The 24,896-nt window shown below is 41.9% G+C and overlaps 1 protein-coding gene across 2 annotated transcripts in view; it reads left to right on the forward strand.

The window, feature by feature from the left end:
* itga2.2 (integrin, alpha 2 (CD49B, alpha 2 subunit of VLA-2 receptor), tandem duplicate 2) overlaps positions 1 to 24,896 on the forward strand; it is a 158,335-nt gene that overhangs the window by 22,225 nt on the left and 111,214 nt on the right. For both annotated transcript variants that reach the window (XM_063042908.1, XM_063042907.1), the window contains exon 2: positions 14,552 to 14,672. In XM_063042908.1, the coding sequence (XP_062898978.1) occupies positions 14,552 to 14,672 (121 nt within the window). The remainder of the gene's footprint in view (positions 1 to 14,551; positions 14,673 to 24,896) is intronic.

The raw sequence follows: 24,896 nt of genomic DNA on the forward strand, positions 1-24,896 counted from the left end.
TAACAAGCTCTTAAGGAAGTAGAGGCACTGCCATGCCCAGCTTAGGACCTCTGAAATGATCAACACTGAGAAATTCAAAGTTGCTGACCCTCTCCACGTCTGATACCCCAATGAAGACTGGCTCACAGACTGCCAGCTTCCTCCACCAGAAAGCAATAATCAGCTGCTTGGTTTTGCTGACATTGAGTAAGAGGCTGTTGTTGTGGCACCACCATTCAGCCAGGTTTTCACTCTTTCTACTAAATGCTGATTCAGCACCGCCTTTGATTCAGCATACGACAGTATTATCATCAACAAACTTGAATATGGCTTTGGAGCTGTGTTTAGCCACACAGTCATAAGTGTAAAGTGAGTAAAGCTGGGTTTTGCTGGTGGAGATTGTGGAAGAGATGTTGTTGCCACTCTGAACTGACTGAGGTCTGCAAGTGAGGAAATCAAGTATCCAATTGCAAAAGGAGGGATCGAGGCCAAGATCGTGAAGCTTATTGATTTGTTTTGAAGGAGTGATAGTATTGAATGCCAACCTGTAGTCGATGAAGAGCAGCCAAATGGGTAAAAAGGACACTTGTGCTTAATGTCATCATCTATGTGCAAGGAGTGTGGTGAAGAGCGCAGATAATTGTCAGGCTCAGATGATTTTGTTCATAAAGGAAGAAATCACAGCCTTTCATCTCTCAATGCTCTCTAGTGATGGGGGAGATACCAAAATATTGGAGAACTGCTAATGTGGTATTGTTTAAATTGGGGAAAAAGGGGTAAACCAAGTAACTACGTACAATTTAGCTTCATTAGTGGGTGGGGAAATTATTTGAATGAATTCAAAAGAGCAGTTTAAATCTTTATTTAAAAAGGCACAGATTAATCAAGATCAGTTAGCATGGATTTGTTAACTTGTTAGCATTTTCTGAGAAGCTAACAAGGAAGGTTAATAAGGGCAAATCAATTTTGGAAGGGCTTTTATAAGTTCCAACAGGGTACTTAGTCCAAAAAATGTAAAAGCTATCTAACCCCAGCAAATGTGGCTAATTGGAACTAAAACTGTGAAGCAATAGGAACTATTTCAGTATTGTAATTGGAAGGCTATACTTTTAGGGTTCCAAAGGCATCAGTATTTGGTTCACTTTTTTTGGTACTACATAAAAGGGATCTAATAGTCAGGAGCACAATAAAGAAATTTGCCCAAATTGTCCGTGTAATAATCAGAACAAAAGGCTTAAACTATCAATTTTTAATTATCACCGACAACCAGATTTTGAATTGCGCTAGTTCTATAGTTTTAAGGAGGGTTGCCACAGGTGCTGTTGACTTGAAGTTCAGGAAAAAGATGAAGATGCAGGACTTCAAAGAGAGGAATTTCTTTAGAATATTCTTTGTGGCATGCAGAAATGAGCACAGAAATAAAAGGCTAGCACAGATAAACGAGGAGCTCAAGACAGTCATCTAAAATGAAATAATCTTTTTCATTCAATCATTTAAAAAGGCATGCAGCAAATAAAATTTAATTCAGCAGAGGATTCAAAAACCAAGGGGTATGGATCATTGGAAGAACTAGATATGAGATGTGGGATAACTTTGGCAGCTAGATGTGATCGAGTCAGTGCTATCATCACATTTACAAAGTACTGAAATCTATCACCTTAGGACTGTAAGACCTTTCATTGTCCTCCAAGATGAGTCAAATATTTGATCAAGATTTAAATTTGTGGTCTGGGTGTGGAAATTATTTAAGGCATCAGAATGATAACCATCAGCTGGAAAGCTGAGCAGAGCAATGACAAAATGTTGAAATTGTACAAGGCATTGGTAAGGCCAAATTTGGAGTATTGTGTACAGTTCTGGTCACCAAATTATAGGAAAGATGTCAATAAAATTGAGAGAGTACAGAGGAGATTTACTAAAATGTTACCTGGGTTTCATCTCCTAAATTACAGAGAAAGGTTGAACAAGTTAGGTCTTTATTCTTTGGAGTGTAGAAGATTGAGGGGGGACTTGATAGAGGTATTTAAAATTATGAGGGTGATTGATAGAGTTGACATGGATAGGTATTTTCCATTGAGAATAGGGGAGATTCAAACAAGAGGACATGAGTTGAGAGTTAAAACGCAAAAGCTTGGGGGTAACATGAGGGGGAACTTCTTTACTCAAAGAGTGGTAGCTGTGTGGAGGCAGGTTTGATTTTGTCATTTAAAGTTAAATTGGGTAGATATATGGACAGGAAAGAAATGGAGGATTATGGGCTGAGTGCAGGTTGGTGGGACTAGTGAGAGTAAGTGTTCGGCACGGACTAGAAGGGCCGAGATGGCCTGTTTCCGTGCTGTAATTGTTATATGGTTAAAAGAAATGTAATCCTGACAAGAATAAAATGATGCAATTTGAAAGATGAAGTAAGGGTAGGAAATGCATAATAAGTGGAAAAGCCCTAGGGAATGTTAATTAGCAGAGAGTGTTTGGAGTACAAGGCTATAGATCCCTGAAAGTGATGGTGTGGGTAGATAAGGTAGTGAATGCTTACAAGAAAATGAATCTCAGGGTTGTATATGGGGACATAATGTACTTTGATTAATTTACTTGCGACTGTTTTGAACTTTAATTATGGGATGTTTGGCATCATGAGACATAGAAGATGAATGTCTAGACATGATGACACATATTCATAAGCCATACCTGGAGGGTTATGAGCAGTTCTGGTCTCTAACTTGTAGAAAGGATGTAATTGGGCAAGAGAGGGTGTCAAGCAGATTCACCGGGATGGTGTCTGGAGTGGGATATTTTAGTTATGAGGAGGCAATGTCTTAGAGAATCAGAGTGGACGGCTATGTGTGGAGCCAAAAGAGATGGGGGAGATTTTGAACAATTTCTTTTCTTCGGTATTCACTAAGGAGAAGGATATTGAATTGTGTAAGGTAAGGGAAACAGGTAGGGTAGTTATGGAAACTATGATGATTAAAGAAGAGGAAGTACTGGTGCTTTTAAGGAATATAAAATTGGATAAGTCTCCGGGTTCTGACAGGACGTTCCCTGGGACCTTGAGGGAAGTTAGTGTAGAAATAGCAGGGACTCTGACAGAAATATTTCAAATGTCATTAGAAACGGGGATGGTGCCGAGGATTGGCGTATTGCTCATGTTGTTCCATTGTTTAAAAAGGGTTCTAAGAGTAAACCTAGCAATTATCGGCCTGTGAGTTTGACGTCAGTGGTGGGTAAATTGATGGAAAGTATTCTTAGAGATGGTATATATAATTATCTGGATAGACAGGGTCTGATTAGGAACAGTCAACATGGATTTGTGCGTGGAAAATCATGTTTGACAAATCTTGAATTTTTTGAAGGGGTTACTAGGAAAGTTGATGAGGGTAAAGCAGTGGACGTTGTCTATATGGACTTCAGTAAGGCCTTTGACAAGGTTCCATATGGAAGGTTAGTTAGGAAGGTTCAATCGTTAGGTATTAATATTGAAGTAGTAAAATGGATTCAGCAGTGGCTGGATGGGAGACGCCAGAGAGTAGTGGTGGATAACTGTTTGTCAGGTTGGAGGCCGGTGACTAGTGGTGTGCCTCTGGGATCTGTACTGGGTCCAATGTTGTTTGTCATATATATTAATGATCTGGATGATGGGGTGGTAAATTGGATTAGTAAGTATGCAGATGATACTAAGACAGGTGGAGTTGTGGATAATGAAGTAGGTTTTCAAAGCTTGCAGAGTGACTTAGGCCAGTTAGAAGAGTGGGCTGAAAGATGGCAGATGGAGTTTAATGCTGATAAATGTGAGGTGCTACATTTTGGTAGGGCTAATCAAAATAGGACATACATGGTAAATGGTAGGGCATTGAAGAATGCAGTAGAACAGAGGGATCTAGGAATAATGGTCCATAGTTCCCTGATGGTGGAATCTCATGTGGATAGGGTGGTGAAGAAAGCTTTTGATACACTGCCCTTTATAAATCAGAGCATTGAGTATAGGAGTTGGGATGTAATGTTGAAATTGTACAAGGCATTGGTAAGGCCAAATTTGGAGTATTGTGTACAGTTCTGGTCACCGAGTTATAGGAAAGATGTCAACAAAATTGAAAGCGTACAGAAAAGATTTACTGGAATGTTACCTGGGTTACATCTCCTAAGTTACAGAGAAAGGTTGAACAAGTTGGATCTTTATTCTTTGGAGCGTAGAAGGTTGAGGGGGGACTTGATAGAGGTATTTAAAATTATGAGGGGGATAGATAGAGTTGACGTGGATAGGCTTTTTCCATTGAGAGTAGGGGAGATTCAAACAAGAGGACATGAGTTGAGAGTTAAAGGGCAAAAGTTTAGGGGTAACATGAAGAGGAACTACTATACTCAGAGAGTGGTAGTTGTGTGGAACGAGCTAACAGCAAAAGTGGTTGAAGCAGGTTCGATGTTGTCATTTAAAGTTAAATTGGATAGATATATGGACAGGAAAAGAATGGAGGGTTATGGGCTGAGTGCAGGTCGGTGGGACTAGGTGAGAGTAAGAGTTTGGCATGGACTAGAAGGGTCGAGATGGACTGTTTCCATGCTGTAATTGTTATATGGTTATATAAACTAGATTTGTTTTATGTAGAACAGAGGAAACAGTGGGGAAGCCTGATAGAGGTATACAAACCTTTGAGGGGAATACAAAGTACAGATAGTAGGAATCTTTTTGTCTCGCCCTGGGTGGAAATATCCAAAACCTGAGAACACAGGTATTAGATGAGAATAGAAAGTTTAGAGGGAACCTGAGGGGATATTTTCCTTCACACAGCAAAGTAGCTAGTATCTGGCAAGTACTGCCTGAAGAGGTTGTGCAGCAGGCAATCTCGGAATATTTAAAAAGCATCTAGACAAATACCTGAATTGCAAAGGTGTGCAAGGCTACAGGAAATGGGACTAGTGAAAGGTACCTATAGTAGCCAGCATGAACCAGGTGGGCTGAAAGGCCTGTTTTGGTTATACAATTCTATAATTCAGTGACAGCAATAGGAGGTGGTTTGGTCAAATAGTCTGTATCTGTGATGTGCAATTTATTCTATGTCGATCTGTGTAATGCACAGAGGAAAAAAAAGTGCTTCCAATGAGTAGAAGTGGAGGAGTGTACAGCAGACTCCAGCACTGACCACTGGACTGAATTAACTGTTTCAGTGCAACACATTGTGTGCCTTCCTTCCTCTGAACACCTCCATTCAGGTAGAACAATGCTAGAGAGAATTATCTCCAAGCAACGCACAAAATACTGGAGGAACTCGGCAGGCCAAACAGTATCTGTGGTCAGGTTGGGGAGGTCCAGCCCTCCACCCTGCATCCCCCCCCACCCCCCCCCCCGGTTTCATCAGTTATCTCTTTTCCATAGATGCTGCCCGGCCTGCTGAGTTCCTCCAGCACTGTGTGTGTGTGTGTGTTGGTTGCTTGGATTTCCAGCATCTGCAGATTTTCTCTAGTTTGAGAATTATCTATCTCCAAATGGGTTTATTCCCCACATCTTGTGGTACTGTGAAAGTATTTATTACTGCAAATATAAGCACTCAGAACACTCATACAGAACACAATGAGGTTGCATTTTTTTTTCTTCTAGACATAGTCAGGTTCGCCACTGAGTCCATCCCAGGTCTCATTCACTTATCCTATATGTCCTCCCCAATCAGCAATGCCTCCTGTCTTTACTGTTTTCTATGCACATGCTTTTTTTTGTGTGTTCCAACTTGTCCTCTGATATCCACAGTAGTTTCTAGAGAATCAGAAGATAAGCATAACAGATGCTTGTGGTTGGAATAGTGTTGTGCAATATGACCAATAACAAGCATCATGCTACAGACACTTCTGCCTACAAGGCTTAATAGCCCTTGCACAAGCAATACCATGGCATTGCTGCTTAGCTTGTGATATTGACCAAGCACCTTGGGCATCATGGAGTCTTTGATCAAGCTGAGGTGTGGTCTGCTCGGACTGAAGTTTAGAGTGTGGTTCTTCAGGCTCCCGTAATGCAAATAGGGCATAATCTGGATGGTGAGGGTCTTTAATGATGGGTGCCCCCTTTTTGAGGCATTGGCTCTTGAAGAACACTGCAGGTGTGGGGAGGATTGCGCCCATCTGGAGCTGGCTGAGTCTACAACACTCTACAGCCTCTTGCAATACTGTGCGGTGAAGATTCCTCAAACTCCAAAGAAAGCAGAGCCTCCGGTGTGCCTACATTGTGATTGCATCAATGTGTGGTGCCCAAAATAGATCCTTAATGCCCAGGAACTTGAAACTGCCTCCCCCTTTCCACAGCTGACCCTTGAACGAGGACTGGGGTGTATGTTTTCACAACCTCCCCTTCCCGAAATCCACTATCAATTCCTCGGTCTTGCCAACATTAAGTGATATAACGAAGACACTTGTAAATTTCTATAGATGTACAGTGGAGGGCATTCTGGCTTGCTGCATCACAGTCTGGTATGTAGGCTCTAATATACAGGACTGCAAGAGGTTACAGATGATTGTACAGTCATCTGTACAATCAGGGATGCAACCCTCCCCACCACAGGGGGCACCTTCAAATGGATGCCTCAAGAGGCCGGTAAGGACCCTCATTAAGGACACGTGCTCTTTACTAAATTTCATGACATGCTGATAATATTGATTCTGACTCTGAGATACAAGAGCCTGTAGATCCTACACAATAACTTAGGAAAAGCAAATTTCACTCCACCTGACAAAGGGTCTCGGTCCGAAACGTCGACTGTACCTCTTCCTAGAGATGCTGCCTGGCCTGCTGCATTCACCAGCAACTTTTATGTGTGCTGCCTTCACTCCACCATTAGGTTTCTGAATAGTCAATGAATCCACAAGCACTAATTTAGATTATGAAGACACGCAGTCCTCGTTTATTGTCATTTAGTAATGCATGCATTAAGAAATGATACAATATTTCCTCCGGTGTGATATCGCAAAACACAGGACAGACCAAGACTGAAAAAAACTAACAAAACCACATAATTATAACATATAGTTACAACAGTGCAACAATACCATAACTTGATGAAGAAGTCCACGGGCACAGTAAAAATTCAAAGTCTCTCAAATGTCCCACATCTCATGCAGACGGGAGAAGGAAGAAAAGCTCTCCCTGCCATACCTGACCACAGTCCAATGCTGAGTCATCCGAAAACTTTGAGCTCTGATCAGCTCTCTGACACTGAGTACTGAGTGCCATCTTTATCCGAATGATTCAACCTCCATCTCGGTCGCCAACAGCGGGCAAAGCCGGGGATTTTGAGGCCTTCCCTCCGAAAGATTCCCAACCGCAGAATAATGACAGTAGCGAACGAGCGTTTCAGAAATTTTTCCAGATGTTCCTCTGTTCTTTCACATCTGTCTCCATCAAATCAGAATTGTCCACGGCCCCTATTTAACAGATAAGATATCATTTTTCACCGGAGGGCTGCGCACTCGCAGCGCGCTGCTCTCTCTCCTCCCGCCTTTATTATTCCTTCTTTTGCATTATTTATTTATTTTGTAATTTAAAGGACTTTTATGTTTTTGCACTGTACTACTGCAAAACAACAAATTTAGTGACATATCAGTCGGCGATAATAAACCTGATTCTGATTTGGATTTCAGTGACCTATTACAAGAATGGCATCAAATCAGTAGAAAGATGTGACATAAGATCGGACGACGTTGAATCCTTGTGGGTTGAGTTAAGAAACTGCAAGGGTAAAAGAATGTTGATGGCAGTTATATACAGGCCTCCCAACAATGGCTAGGAGGTGGACCACGGGTTACAACAGGAAATAGAAAAGGCGAGTCAAAAGGGCAATGTTATGGTAGTCATGGGAGATTTTAAACATGCAGATCGATTGAGAAAATCACGTTGGTAATGGATCTCAAGAGAGCGAATTTTTTGAAAGCTGAAGAGATAGCTTTTTAGAGCAGTTTGTCGTTGAGCCTACTAGGGGATCAGATATACTGGATTGGGTGTTATGTAATGAACTAAAGGCGATTAGGGAGCTTAAGGTAAAAGAACTCTTAGGAACCAGTGATTACAATATGGTTGTGTTCAACTTGAAAATTGATAGGGAGAAAGTAAAGTCTAATGTAACAGTATTTCAGTGGTATGAGACAGGAGTTGGCCAAAGTAAATTGGAAGGAGTTGCTGGCAGGGATGTCAGCAGAGCAGCAATGGCGTGTGTTTCTGGGAAAAGTGAGGAAGGTGTAGGACATGTGTATTCCAAAAATGAAGAAATACTTAAATGATAAAATAGTATAGCTGTGGCTGGCAAGGGAAGTCAAAGCTATTGTAAGAACAAAAGTAGGGGCATACAACAAAGCAAAAATTAGTGGGAAGATAGAGGATTCGGACATTTTAAAAAAACCATGGAGAGCAACTAAAAAAATCATTAGAAGGGAAAAGATGAAATATGAAAGCAAGCTAGCAAATAATATCAAAGTGGATAGTAGAAGTTTTTTCAAGTATGTTGCAAATAAAAGAGAAATGAGAGTGGATATAAGACCACTAGAAAATGAGGCAGGTGAAGTAGAAAAGGAGAAAATGCCGAGTTCACTCAACCTATTTTCATAAGGCATGTTCCCCAATGCAGGCAACATCCTTGTAAATCTCCTCTGCACCCTTTTCATAGTTTCCACATCCTTCCTGTAGTGAAGTGACCAGAACTGAGCACAGCACTGCAAGTGGGGTCTGACCACAGTCCTATTTAACAGTAACATTACTTTTCGGCTCCTAAACTCAATCCCACAATTGATGAAGGCCAATGCGCTGTACGCCGCCTTAACCACAGAGTCAACCTGAGCAGCAACTTTGAGTGTCCTACGGACTTGAACCCCAAGATCCCGCTGATCCTCCACACTGCCAAGAGTCTTACCATTAATACTATATTCTGCCATCATATTTGACCTACCAAAATGAACCACCTCACACTTATCTGGGTTGAACTCCACTTTTCAACCCAGTTTTGCATCCTATCGATGTCCTACTATAACCTCTGACAGCCCTCCACATTATCCACAACAGCCCCAACCTTTGTGTCATTAGCAAATTTACTAGCCCATCCCTCCACTTCCTCGTCCAGGTTATTTATAAACATCATGAAGAGAAGGGATCACAGAACAGATCCCTGATGCACACCACTGGTCACCAACCTTCATGCAGAATATGACCTGTCTACAAACACTCTTTGTCTTCTGTGGTCAAGCCAATTCTGGATCCACAAAGCAAGATCCCCTTGGATCCCATGCCTCCTGAGTTTCTCAATAAGCTTTGAATGGGGTATCTTGTCAAATGCCTTGCTGAAATCCATATACAGTACATCAACGTTCATCAACGTGTTTAGTCACATCCTCAAAAAATTCAGTCAGGCTGGTAAGGTATGACCTGCCTTTGACAAAGCTATGCTGACTATTCCTAATCATACTATGCATCTCTAAATGTTCATAAATCCTGCCTCTCAGGATCTTCTCCATCAACTTAACAACCACTGAAGTAAGACTCACTGGGCTATCTCTACTCTCTTGAATAAGAGAACAACATCTGCAACCCTCCAACCCTCCGGAACCTCTCCCATCCCCATTCATGTTGCAAAGATCATTGCCAGAGGCTCAGCCATCTCCTCCTTTGCCTCCCACAGTAGCCTGGGGTACATCTCGTCCGTGCCTGATGACTTATCCAATTCGATGCTTTCCAAAGGCTCCAGCACATCCTCTTTCTTAATGTCTCCTTATCTGCTCCTTGATGCCCCTGTTACTATTGGGTGATCTATAAAAAAACACCCAGTTGAGTTATTGACCCCTTCCTGTTTTGAGCTTCCACCCACAGAGAGTCAACAGATAATCTCACCATTGCTTCCTCTTTTTCTGTGGCCTTGGCACTATTTCTGACCAGCATTGCCACGCCACCACTTCTTTTGCCTCCCTCCCTGTCCTTTCTGAAACATCTAAAGCTTGGCACTCTAAGTAACCATTCCTGCCCCTGAGCCATCCGAGTCTCTGTAATGGCCACAACATCATAGCTCCAATTACTGATCATCTTAGAAAAGATGTGCTGGTGTTGGAGAGGGTCCAGGGGAGGTTCACAAGGATGATTCCAGGAAAGAAAGGGTTAGCCTACAAGGAACGTTTGATGGCTCTGGGTCTGTACTCGATGGAATTCAGATTGATGAGGGGGGGGATCTCATTGAAATCTTTGAAATGTTGAAAGGCCTAGACAGAGTAGATGTGGAAAGGATGTTTCCCATGATGGGAGAGTCTGGGACAAGAGGGCACAGCCTCAGGATAGAGGGGTACCCTTTCAAAACAGAGATGTGGAGAAATTTCTTTAGCCAAAGGGTGGTGAACTTGTGGAATTTGTTGCCACATGCAGCTGTGGTGGTCAAGTCGTTTGGTGTATTTAAGGCAGAGATTGATAGGTTCTTGATTGGACATAGCATTAAAGGTTAGGGGGAGAAGGCCGGGAACTGGGGTTGAGAAGGAGATTTTAAAAAAAGAATCAGCTATGATTGAATGGCAGAGCAGACTCGATGGGCCAGATGGCCTAATTCTGCTCCTATGTCTTGTGGTCTTATGGACTGAGCACATGTCCCTGAGGTGCACCAGTGTTGATTGTCAGTGAGATGCAGATGTTATTTCGATCTGCAAGTATTGTGGACTTCCAGTTAGAGTGTCGAGGATCCAGTTGCAGAGGGAGGTACAGAAGCTTGGTTTTGGAGCTTTTTGATCAGAAGTGTGGGAATGATTATGCTAAACACTGAGCTGTAGTTAATAAATGGCATCGTGATATACATATTAGTATTGTCCAAGTGATCCAAGGCCATGAGAAGAGCCAACGAGATAGCATCTGCCGAAGCCCTGTTGTGACGATAGGCAAATTGCAGTGGGACCAGGTCCTTGCAGAGACAGGAGTTAGTTCTAGCCATAACCAACTTCTCAAATTCATCCACCATCGTAGATGTGAGAGCTACTGATGATGGTTGTTATGGCAGCTCACCCTGCTCTTGGGAACTGGTGTGATTGTTGCCCTTTTACAGTAGGTGGGAATTTCCAATTGTAGCAATGAGAAATTGAAGTCTTGGTAGGCACAGGTTTTCAGAGCCCTACCAAGTACTCCTGTCACCTTCTCCCTCTTGAAAGACAGTCTGACGTTGGTGTCTGAGACAGAGATCACGGAGTCACCAGGTGCCACAGGGATGCTCAGAGCTGTTGTTTTATTCTCCCTTTCAAAATGTGCATGAAAGGTGCTGAGCTCACCTGGGAGTGATGCATCACTGCCATTCATGAGAGGATTTGCTTTGTAGCTTTTGCCTGTAAGCCTTGCTCGAGTTGACAGGCATTTGATTCCACTTCCAGCCTTGTTCAGAATTGCTACTATGTTTTTGAGATAGCCCTCCATTCCTGGTTTTCCTCTATAGTACTGGGTTGCCTGACTTAAATGCCACAGATCTAGTGTTCAGCAGACTATGAACCTCCTGGTTCATTCATGACTTTTGATTTGGATATGTGTGGTACATTCTCATAGACACACACTCATACACACAGGCTTTAATGAAGTCGGTGACAGCTGTGGCATACTCATTCAGACTCGAAAATGAATTCCTGGATACAGTCCAGTCCTCCAATTCAAAGCAGTCCTGTAAGCACTCCTGCACCTCCCTTGTCCATATCTTCTTGGTCTTCACTACTGATGCTGCAGTTTTCAGGCTCTGCCTATATCCAGGGAGTAGAAGTACAGCCAGGTGATCAGACTTTCCATGGAATAGCAGGGTAAGCAGTCTTGGTGGTACTATTTCAGCGGTCCAGTGTGTTGGTTCCTCTGGTTTTACAAGTAATTTATTGGTAATAATTATTTCTAGACTTTTTTGAGCTGGCCTCATTAAACCTTTACAAAATGACAGGGAAGGCATCAGCATCAAGGTTTCATGCCTGTTTATTCCATCGCTCATTTCATCGGGAGCCTGTTTGACACTGGTCTGAGGTGGGATATACCCTGCTACAAGATTAGATTATGAAGACACGTAGTCCTCTTTTATTGTCATTTAGTAATGCATGCATTAAGAAATGATACAATATTTCCTCCGGTGTGATATCACAAAACACAGGACAGACCAAGACTGAAAAAACTGACAAAACCACATAATTATAACATATAGTTACAACAGTGCAACAATACCACAACTTGATGAAGAAATCCATGAGCACAGTACGTTCAAAGTCTCTCAAATGTCCCACATCTCACGCAGACGGGAGAAGGAAGAAAAACTCTCCCTGCCATGCCGACCACAATCCGACTCTGAGTCATCCAAAAACTTCGAGCTCTGATCAGCTCTCTGACTCCGAGTACTGAGCGCCACCTCTGTCCGAACAATTTGACCTCCTTTTCGGTCGCCAAAAGCAGGCAAGGCCAGGGATTTTGAGGCCTACCCTCCAAAAGATTCCTGACCACACAGTAATGACAGCAGTAAACGAGCGTTTCAGAAATTTCTGCAGATGTTCCTCTGTGCTTTCACGTCCATTCTCCATCAAATTAGAATTGTCCACGGCCCCTATTTAACAGATACGATATCATTTTTCACCGGAGGGCTGAGCACGCATAGGCGCGCCGCCATCTTCTCCTCCCGCTGAAATCTCCAGCGGCAGATAAAATGGGTGGCACCTGATCACAAGATGTTCCAGGTCGGATGGGCAGGACAGGGATAGCACTGCAACATTTGCACACCACAAGGAGTTGATCATAAAGCATACTCCACCGCCTCTGCCTTTGGAAGACTCAGCAGTACTATTTTGGTGGTGAATTGTGAAGCCATCGAGCTGCATGGCTGCATCTGGACTGGTAGGGGGCATCCAAGACACCGTGAAACAAAATTACAGGACAAGTCCTAATGCCCCCCGGTACAGCAATCTAGCTCTGAGATCTTCCATTTTATTTACCAGAGACTGTATGTTTGCCAGCAAGATGTTCAGTATTGGGAGCTGAAAGCCACACTTCCTTCGAACTTTTATACCAGACTTGCATGCTCCCTTCCGCTGTCTTAAAGGGGAACCACACTAGCAACTAGAGTCCATTGGAGTTTTATTAACTTTAAAAAGTGATAGATATTTTAATTGCCTTAAAAGACTTTATACTTCATACTTTATTGTCACCAAACAATTGATACTAGAAATCATCACAGCGATATTTGATTCTGCGCTTCCCGCTTCCTGGATTACAAATCGATAGTAAATATTAAAAATTTAAATTATAAATCATAAATAGAAAATAGAAAATTGAAAGTAAGGTAGTGCAAAAAAACCAAGAGGCAGGTCCGGATATTTGGGGGGTATGGCCCAGATCCGGGTCTGGATCCATTCAGCAGTCTTATCACAGTTGGAAAGAAGTTGTTCCCAAATCTGGCCGTACGATGTCTAAGCCTTTTTTTTATAGTTTAGAATGAGTGGTGGTCTCATTGAAACATAGATCTTTTAAAAGGGTTAAAGGAATAAATGTGAGGAGAACGTTTCCTTCAGCGGAGGTGAGGGATCACAATCTCAAAATGCCTTAACTCACAAGGTTGTGAACCTTCAGAATTCTCTACCCTGGAGACCTGCTGAATCCTGGGAATTAATTTCATTTTAAACTGGACCTCATTGATTTTTAGATGTTTGAGGATTTGAGGGATCTGGGAGAAAGCAGGAAGATTGTTTTGTTATATATGATCTAATCGAATAGCAGAGCAAGCTGAAAGGTCCAAATGCTTCTTCCTGCTTCTATTCCCTATGTTTTTAATTCCTTGTGTTCACTGGACACCAAAATCCAGGCTATTAATTTCTATTAAGAAAAGTGGTATCCTGGCATCTGTTTCCCACCAGAACAAAAAAGACCTTCACTACTACTCCAAATTTTTATCCTTATCTCCACTGTCTTTTTTTTAATACCATGGATTTCAATCTTAATGTCAAACTTATAATGTGTTATTTTATCAAATGGTCTTTGAAAATTCATATACACCATATAAAGTAAATTTTTCTCATTAATCCGTAGTCAAACATGATTTGGTATTAACAAATTCATGTGGTTTTCCCTAGTTAATCCACACTAATCCAAATGAATGCTAATTCAGTTCCTGAATATCATTTCTAAAAGGTTACATGCCATTCAGTTTTAAATTCTGTTTACCATTGATTTCATGACCAAAAACTCCGCCTTCAGCAACCTCAGATTCATCTTGTACGGACGGAATGATTTATCTACTAAGTACTGCTAGACTTTGCAGTACCTCCTTGTTATCATTTTTTAATCAATTAAGTATCACAACAGCAGCTTATTATTGCCAACATGGATATAATAGGCTGAATGTGTAAATCAAATGATTGAGAATAACATAGAATTGAGTGGATACAGGATCAGTTCAGCAAGTGTAAATAGAAAGGGGTAAGAGAGTTTTAAAAATAAAACTGCTGCATGGTAAAATAATAACCGTTAATCAGTTATGCTTCAAAAGTACAGAATTATTTAATATTGCAGGAATTATTTTCAATTACTACTTCAATTACAAATCACAGACTTGTATTGCTTATGTCTTTTTCATAGGTCTTCTTCAACTAACCCAAGCATTTAACATTGACATGATGAAAGCCAAAACATTTTCAGGCCCGCCAGATGTTCTCTTTGGCACCTCAATTCAGCAGTTCTCAAACCGGGATGGTCAATGGTAAGGCAAAGTTTACTTCGTACGTACGTTATTTTGAGAAAATCGCAGCATGATGTAGTTCACCACATGTTAAATGCTGAGAGACTACTTGTTGCCTGAAACTGCAAGGCAAATTTTTAGCATAAGACATTAATCATTCAGAATTGAGGTGTAGTTTGAGAATCTTTGGAATTTCCTCCCTCAAAGGGTTAAGGTTTTTCAGTGGTTAAGTATACTCTAGTGTCCAAAATATCCATCAATCTTAACCTAAAGGGGTAAAGAGATACGAGGATCAGAAAGCAGCATGTACTGAGATATAGGAACAAGTGTTGAATAATGGAGCAAACTTAAGGCATTTTTGAGGTTCTATTATTTGTCATCTTATCTTTGATCTGTTAATTCCTATTGTACCACCTAGAATGATAATCCATGACCAGTAAATTTGGCCAATATCCCGATAAAGTGGAATGTATGACTTGCCCTTGCTTTTTCATCTGGGAATGACGTTAAGATGCCAGCTAAGTGATAGGTAAGTGAGGTGTAAATTCTAGGAGCACTGCTCATATCATAGTAATGTGAAATTTTGGAAAGGAAGTTTATTGAACAAAGAAAATAGGCAGTTTTGAAATAAGCAAAGAATGACACTTTGCTAGGTTGAAAAAATATTTTAGGAAGTTGTTCTCCATGCAAAGAAACATTAGAACTGTTGACTGACAACTTTAAATCTATCTCTACCAATAGAGAAGGTGAAATAAAAAGTCATAATTTAGACTTCCAGAAAGAACAGAGGAATGCCCAAAATGATACAAAGCAAGCAACTCAAAATAAATCAACTACATGCCTAAGTTAAGGTGAAACATTTATTTCTTTTAAATATCATTATTTTGTTAATTTCATATGCTACGCAGCAGCTCCATGTTTCTACATCCATCATATTTTTGCCATGTTTTTCTCAATTTTTATTGATGTCGCTGAGCTTTGTCCAATACACACCGAGAGTACTTAATTTCAGTACATCATTCTGGGTTTCCCCAAGAATATGAATGGCACAACGTGAGTGCAAGTCTTTCTGTAAGAACACTGTAAGAAATAGAAGCAGGATGAAACTACTTGGTGGTAAACCTTGTAGAAGTGCTACTTCAGAGCACTTCTAGTAGCCCATGTTGCAATCCTAAGCTCAGTGTTGATGGGATAGACTCCCGACATTTGTCCTGTGAAGAGTCATATCCCACCCGATACCAACAGTGCGCTGATTGATGGGTTAATTGGCCAATTGCCCATTGAGTGCTAGAAGCTGATGGGGGTGGGACTGCTCCAGTGCACCTTACAAATGTTAGAATAGTGTGGAATTCAAAGCCTGCAGACCTCGGTCTACCATCTGTCATCTTTCTGGATAATAGAGATCATCGATTTGGGAGCTGTAGTAGGAGAAGCCTTGCTGCAGTGTTTGTTTTTATGTAGGTACACAATACAGCCACAGTACACTCGAGTTAGAAAGAGTGAAGGTTCACATTAGTGGGATTTGATAAGTATTACACAGATTAGTCAATGCAGGGAAGATGGTCATGTAGATGGTCATTAGTAAAAGGTTTCTGTACCCAATAGGCAGTTTCTCTAAAGGTATTCTAATACTCTAATAGAACTTCTGTATACTATATATTTCACACTTTGAATATTAAATCCATCTGTGGGCCTCCTTCTCCCTAAACATGGTCATTCCTGTTTGCAGTTGGCTTTGCAGTTCACCCCTTTCAGTTCTAAACATTTGTATTCTCCAGGTCTATGTGACTTAATAGAACTCATCCTGCTGACCACTTGGGTTATTCTATCTCTGTCTCCTTGCAAGGTGTCCCTTACCAATACTTTGAAAGTTAGCTACTGCTGTTACTCACTCTCTCTCAGCTTTATTTGAGCACAATCCAATGTTTACACTAATTTTACTGAGCCACCTCAGTGTCCAACAAAGATCCAGAAGAGACGTAAGGATGTAGGAAAGTATTTTTGAGTTCAATAGTAGTCTAAAACTTGAGGACTGAGTTGGTCACATCAGTCATTTGTTATTTATGTGATGGCTTGTCAAATCCTTCAGGATTTCCTTTCCAATGTTCAGCTCTGACACTGCAGCTGTACAGCACCTTAGAGACAATTTTAGGTTCTTCATGAGTTATACATTTGGATCCAGTTTCAAGAAAGGAAAAGCAATATATTACTATGAGAAGTACTTGCAGTTTGTGATATTGCCCTGTTCACGTTGGTGATAAGAATTACAAGTTATGAGATACTGTGAGTGTGGCCTAGGCAAGGAACTGCAGTGTGTTTTTAATTATTTTAATCATTCCATAAAAGACGATCAGAATGGTATTTTCAGTCTTACCCATTTCATACAACAAGCAGAAGACCTGCCCCCTCAGATGAGGGATATTAACATAACTTTTTTTTTAAAAAAAAAGCAGATTTTCACTGGCTGGTGGAATATGTCCTTTAGTCTGAAAAGTGAGAAAATGGGATTTTAGATATCAGATTGTGAAGTTCCTTCTCTTTCAAAAAGGCCGTGATTTTCTTTACATGGGATTTTCCATTATTGATGTTAGATTGTCAGTTTTGATCTGTAATTGGACATCAGTATCTTGGCTGATACTGCCTTTATTGTTAACCTCATTTGGTGTACACAGCCATTAGTGCAGATAAATTGGTTGAAAATTAAATATAATGACTTACTTCCTGTTGTTAGTCTTTTAAAACAGAAAATGAAAGATTCTTTGAACAAACAGAGATGTGTGTTCATGAACTTGTATCATGATCTGGATCATTGTCCAAATTTATAAAATCCTTTGGGCTCATTCCTTAAATGTATTTACATTTCTGAAAACTGTTATTCTAAAAGTGGTTTTCACACAATCATTAGTTTTTCCATAACTTGCCTCCCTTTTGCAATTCATCTTTAAGATTGACTTATTTGATGTCATTGAGACAGAACTGTTTAAAATTAAACTTTACAAAATGCATGCTCCAAATTAGCCATCAGAAAACACCTTTGAACCTTCTCACCCATACTCAGCCACATAGGTCCAGATTAACTTGAAAATAATATACTTTATATTGTATAAGTTTTTGCAACAACGGCACACGAAGTAGGGACATTTATCTTCCAGTGTCAGAAATGCATATTTACCCCTCGATCATGACCCCACTAAGGAGCACCTGGTCATTGTCTCCCACATCATCACCAACCTTATCTGCTCAGGGGATCTCCCATCCACTGCTACCAACCTTATAGTTCCCACACCTCGCACCTCCCGTTTCTACCTCCTACCCAAGATCCACAAACCTGCCCAGGTAGATCCATTGTCTCAGCTTGCTCCTGCCCCATCGAACTCATTTCTGCTTAACTCGGCACTGTTTGATCCCCCCTTGTTCAATCCCTTCCTACCTATGTTCGTGTCACTTCTCACGCTCTTAAACTTTTCGATGATTTTAAGTTCCCTGGCCCCCACCGCTTTATTTTCACCATGGATATCCAGTCCCTATATACTTCCATCCCCCATCAGGAAGCTCTCAAAGCTATCTGCTTCTTTTTGGATTCCAGACCTAACCAGTTCCCCTCTACCACCACTCTGCTCCGTCTAGCAGAATTAGTCCTTACTCTTAATAATTTCTCCTTTGGCTCCTCCCACTTCCTCCAAACTAAAGGTGTAGCCATGGGCACCTCTATGGGTCCCAGCTATGCCTGTCTTTTTGTTGGCTTTGTGGAACAATCTATGTTCCGTGCCTATTCTGGTATCTGTCCCCCACTTTTCCCTCGCTACATCGACAACTGCATTGGCGCTGCTTCCTGCACGTATGCTGAGCTCGTTGACTTCATTAACTTTGCCTCCAACTTTCACCCTGCCCTCAAGTATACCTGGTCCATTTCCAGTACCTCCCTCCCCTTTCTTGATCTTTCTGTCTCTATCTCTGGAGTCAGCTTATCTACTGATGTAGATAAACCTACTGACTCTCACAGCTATCTGGACTATTCCTCTTCTTACACTGTCTCTTGCAAAAATGCCATCCCCTTCTCACAATTCCTCCGTCTCCGCCGCATCTGCTCTCAGGATGAGGCTTTTCATTCCAGGATGAAGGAGATGTCCTCCTTTTTTAAAGAAAGGGGCTTCCCTTACCATCAATTCTGCTCTCAAACGCATCTCTCCCATTTCACGCACATCTGCTCGCACCCCATCCTCCCACCACCCCACTAGGGTTCCCCTTGTCCTCACCTACCATCCCACCAGCCTCCGGGTCCAACATATGACTCCGCCACCTCCAACGGGATCCCACCACTAAGCACCTTTCCCTCCCCCACTCTCTCTGCTTTCCGCAGGGATCGCTCCCTGCGCGACTCCCTTGTCCATTCCCCCCCCACCCCCCCATCCCTTCCCACCGATCTCCCTCCCAGCACTTATCCTTGTAAGCGGAACAAGTGCTACACATTCCCTTACCACAATTCAGGGCCCCAGACAGTCCTTCCAGGCGAGGCGACGCTTCACCTGTGAGTCAGCTGGGGTGATGTACTGCATCCGGTGCTCCTGATGTGGCCTTCTATATATTGGCGAGACCCAACGCAGGATGGGAGACCATTTCTCTGAACGCTTTCGCCAGAGAAAGCGGGATCTCCCAGTGGCCACACATTTTAATTCCACGTCCCATTCCCATTCTGATATGTCTATCCACGGCCTCTTCTACTGTCAAGATGAAGCCACACTTGAGTTGGAGGAACAACACCTTATAATCCATCTGGGTAGTCTCCAACCTGATGGCATGAACATTGACTTCTCTAACTTCCATTAATGCCCCACTTCCCCTTCGTACCCCATCTGTTATTTATTTATCTTTTATCATTATTATTATTATGTATTTTTTCTCTCTCTCCTTTTTCTCACTCTGTCCTTCTCACTATACTCCTTGCCCATCCTCCGCACTTCCCCCCCTCCCCCTTTCTTTCTCCCTAGGCCTCCCGTCCGTCCCATGATCCTCTCATATCCCTTTTACCAACCAACTTTCCAGCTCTTGGCTCCGTCCCTTCCCCCTCCTGTCTTCTCCTATCATTTCAGATCTCCCCCTCCCCCTCCCACTTTCAAACCTCTTACTATCTCTTCTTTCAGTTAGCCCTGATGAAGGGTCTCGGCCCAAAACGTCGACTGTACCTCTTCCTATAGATGCTGCCTGGCCTGCTGCATTCACCAGCAATTTTTATGTGTGTTGCTTGAAATTCCAGCATCTGCAGCTTTCCTCGTGTTTGCATTTTTGAAGATTTTCTTTGTTCATTATTCCTATCTTGGCATAGACTGCAATAAATTAACTGAGCGATTTGAACCCAGTTGCAAAAACACGCATTTCCAAGATAGACAACGGACAAAATTAAAATAAAATAGCGATCTGCATATTCCAAGGCAGAAACTTTAGCCTGTTGGTCAACATGGAACATTAAAGCTCAAAATGCAAAGTAAATTTATTATCAGAGTAAATATATGCCACGATATACAATTCTGAGATTCATTTTCTTGCAGGCATACTCAATAAATCATAATAGAATAATAATCATAACAGAATCAATGAAAGACTGCACAACTTAGGCATTCAACCAATGTGCAAAAGACAACAAACTGTGCAAATAAAAAAAATAATAAATAAATCAGCAATCAATATTATGAACATGAGTTGAAGAAAGTGGTTGTGGGAACATTTCAATGTTGGGTCAAGTGAAGTTGAGTGAAGGTACCCCCTTTGGTCCAAGAGCCTGATGGTTGAGGGGTAATGATTGTTCCTGAAGCTGGTGGTGTGAGTCCTGAGGCTCCTGTACCTTCTCCCTGGTGGTAGCAGTGAGAAAGGAGCGCAGTGGTGGGGGTCTCTGATGCTGTTTTCCTGTGAAAGCATTTCATGTAGATGTGCTCAATGGTGAAGAGGGCTATGCTCATGATGGAGTGGGCCGTATCCACTTCTTTTTTGGTAGGATTTTCCATTTAAGGGCATTAGTGTATCCATACCAGTCTGTGATGCAGCCACTACACATCTAAAGTTTTAGATTTGTCAAAATTTTGTCAGTTTTAGACGTCATGCCAAATCTTTGCAAACTCCTAAGGAGAGGCACTGCTGTGTTTTCATCATAATTGCACTTACATGCTGGGCCCAGGACAGGTTCTCTGACATGATAACACTGTGGAATTTAATGTTGCTGACCCTCTCCACCTCCGATTCTCCAATGAGGACTGGCTTATGGACCTCTGGTTTCCCTCTCCTGAAGTCTATAATCAGCTCCTTTGTCTTGCTAACATTGAGTAAGATGTTGTTATGACACCATTCAGCCGGATTTTCTATCTTCCTCCTATATTCTGAATTATCACCACCTTTGATTTGGCCAGTGATGTTATCAGCAAACTTGAATGTGGCATTGGAGCTGTGCTTAGCTACACATTTGTAAGTGTAAAACAAGTAGAGCAGAGGGCTAAGCATACAGCCTTGTGGTGCATCTGTGCATTAGTCTCCTTTTGTGTAGAATGGATTATATATTCAGGTCTGGTGCCCTTTCCGTCAGTATAGAAATCTATAATCTTCAAGACCTGTGCCCCAAACATCCTTTTTCAACTGGATACTTGACTTCCTTATTGGCAGACCTCAATCAGTGATGATCGGCAAGAACATCCCATCTTCAGTGACTATCTAAAACAGGTGCACCTCGAGGCTGTGTGTTTAACCCCTGTTCTACTCTACTTACATGTATGATTACTTGCCTAAGCACAGCTTCAATGCCATCTTCAAATTTGCTGATGTTGGGCCAATCACAAGTGACAATGAGTTATGTGGTTGAGTGGAGCTGCATAAACTACCCCACACTCAATGTCAGCAAAACTAAAATGCAGACTGTTTACTGAAGGAGGAGGAAGGAGGCCGAACATGCACCAATCTACATTGGGACCAGCCCTGGACCCAGCACCTAAATGCAATCATATGGAAAGTCGTGCCAGTGTCTTTACTTTCTTGGGAAGTTAAGGAGGTTCAACATGTAATTGAAAACACTAACAAACTTCAACAGATATATGTTCAAAGTATCCTGACTGGTTGCACCATTGCCTGGTACAGTAATTCAAATGCACAGGAACATGAGAAGCTGCAGAGAGTAGTGGCCTCTGTCCAACACATCATGGGCCATTCCTTGAAAAGACCTTCATCAGTTAGGGTCGGCCTTGGATATTGTGTCCTAGCTGTCTAGATACTCAAGCCCGGGCGGTACGATAATGGAGACCAAGCTGTTGCCCATGTAGCAAGCTCCCTCTCCCCACACATCTGATGTACCCAAAGGAACTGCCGGGACCTATCCAATTTGGTACCAGCAGTGTCACAGTACTTGCCAGTCAGTGTTGGCCTCAATACAGGACTGCCTTTGGGATTCCAGCTCCGGACTTTTCCCTCAGGGTTTACTCCTGAAGCCTTCCCCATGAGTGGGTATAGCCAAAAGGCAGTGGAGGTTTGAGATCAGAGATTTCCTTCTAGGTGAGCTGCCAACCACGGGTGACGAGCCCCATCTGCCCGAACATCCCACACCACCATCAGTAGTACCTACAGGGGACACTGCCTCAAGAAGGCAACATCTATCATCAAAGGTTTCCACCACTTGGGTCATGCCATCTTCTTGCAGCTACCGTCGAGCAGGAGGTGCAGAAACTTGTAGTGCAACCCCACCAAATTCAAAAACAACTATTTCCCTTCAACCATTTGTTCTTGAGCCAATAGACGAAACCCTAATCACTAGAGTATAGCAACTTTATTACCGTTTTGACTGCTTTGAACTAAAATTAACTTTGTTTTTTCTTTCCTTTATTTGTGTTTTCTTGTAAAACACTGTGTATAATCTATGTTTCTCTTCTGAAAGCTGCTTTCATGCAACTGTACATACATGTACTTGTGCATTTGACAATAAGCTCAACTTTGTCTATATGGAGTAGCTGCTGGTTAAGCAACAGCTTCCTGCTACCTTTTTATTTTTCTTTTTGCAAAACAACAGATCCTAATTTGAGCATTTTAACACATAATGGTGCTAAGCTCATCTTGTGAAATATACAGACTAATTCTGAGCAATATCCACAAATGCTGGAGTAAGCCAGCAAGTTCTGGTGGGTGCTGTGGCTATCTATTTCCAGTGATTGTGACCACATTAGCATGAAATTTGGTCACTGTGCATTGCTGCAAATACTTCCCTGTTTTGTAAAAGTTCGATTTATCAACAACAAATAATTTGAGGAGAATGTTCTCAGACAGCTGACACAAAAGAGCCTTCTGCAATAAACACTATTCGTGAATCTCACATTCCACAAGTGTTCTCAGTCAGGTACTGGATAGGTACACAGACTACAGTGAAACTCGAGTTCTCGGATAAAATCTACACCCAGAAATCTGAGTGCAACATGATGCATTAGCGACATTGATTCTTTTATGCCTCCCAGTCAGTGAGATTCTAGCAGCATCTTACACCTTCAAGATTTTTAGGATATAGTAGATGCAGGGCAAATCATTTATTATGACATAATGAGAAATTTTTGAGCCTTTGCCACTTAGATTGTGCAACCCAAATTAAATATAGTGCTTTTTGCTCCAAAGCCATCTACTCCAACAAGCTAAAGTTGGACATGATTACAAATTTCAAAATGCCTATCTTTTTTTCCCATATAGGGCATTTTAATATAAAGGAAAGTATAATTTGGAAGTATGGGAAGTAAGGGCTTTATGGTTTGCAAAGAGTTAGCAGTTCCCCCACAGTGGTGCTTACTGATCTCACGGAATATACAGACTAATTCTTAGCAACACACACCAATGCAGGAGGAACCCAGAAATTCCAGTGGGTGCTACGGTAGCATAGCGGTTAGTATGATGCTGTTACAGCTTAGACATCGGAGTTTAGAGTTCAGTTCTGATGTCCTCTGTAAGCAAGTTTGTACATTCCTTCCTCTGTGTGTGTGGATTTCCTCGGGATGTTCCAGTTTCCATGCACAGTGCAGATATGTACCAGTTAGTGGGTTAATTGGTCATTTTAAATTTTCCTGTGATTAGTTCTGTGTCCAGTTCTGGTCACCTCACTATAGGAAGGATGTGGAAGCATTGGAAAGGGAACAGAGAAGATTTACCAGGATGCTGCCTGGCTTCGAGAGTATGCATTATGATCAGAGATTAAGGGAGCTAGGGCTTTACTCTTTGGAGAGAAGGAGGATGAGAGGAGATGTGAGAGTAAGAATAGGATGCTCTGCAGGATGGACAAGTGGCTGAGGAACTGGTGTAGGGGGCAGGGTTTCAGATTTCAGGATAATTGGGACCTCTTCTGGGGCAGGTGGGACCTACAAGAGAGACAGGTTACACTTGAACTACAGGGGGACCAATATCCTCTCAGGGAGGTTTGTTAGTGCTATTGGGGAGGCTTTAAACTAGATTTGCAGGGGGATGGGAACCAGAGTGCCAGAGCTGACAGTGTGGCTGGGGTGAAAATAAATGTTGTTAAAAGTTCAAGCAAATCCACTAATAGAAAGGTTGTGAGTGGTGGTAAAAATCTTCTGAGGTGTATATATTTCAATGCTAGGAGTATTGCGGGGAAGGCGGATGAGTTGAGAGCGTGGATTGACACGTGGAATTATGACGTTATAGCAATTAGTGAAACTTGGCTACAGGAGGGGCAGGACTGGCAGCTTAATATTCCAGGGTTCCGATGTTTCAGATGTGATCGAGGCAGAGGAATGAAAGGTGGAGGAGTAGCATTGTTTGTTAGGGAAAATATTACAGCAGTGCTCAGGCAGGACAGATTACAGGGCTTGTCTACTGAGTGTTATGGGTGGAGCTGAGAAACAGGAAAGGTATGGCCACATTAGCGGGATTGTATTACAGACCACCCAATAGTCAACGAGAATTGGAAGAGTAAATCTGCAGGAAACATAAAGTTGTGGTGGTAGGGGATTTTAATTTTCCATATATTGATTGGGACTCCCATACTGTTAGGGGTCTAGATGGTTTAGAGTTTGTAAAATGTGTTCAGGAAAGTTTTCTAAATCAATATATAGAGGGACCAACTAGAGGGGATGCAATATTGGATCTCCTGTTAGGAAACGTGTTAGGACAAGTGACAGAAGTCTGTGCAGGGGAGCACTTTGGTTCCAGTGATCATAACACCATTAGTTTCAACTTGATCATGGACAAAGATAGATCTGGTCCTGGGGTTGTGGTTCTTAA

This window comes from Mobula hypostoma, chromosome 3 (genome assembly GCF_963921235.1).
Source record: "Mobula hypostoma chromosome 3, sMobHyp1.1, whole genome shotgun sequence".
NCBI classification, from domain to species: Eukaryota; Metazoa; Chordata; class Chondrichthyes; order Myliobatiformes; family Myliobatidae; genus Mobula; species Mobula hypostoma.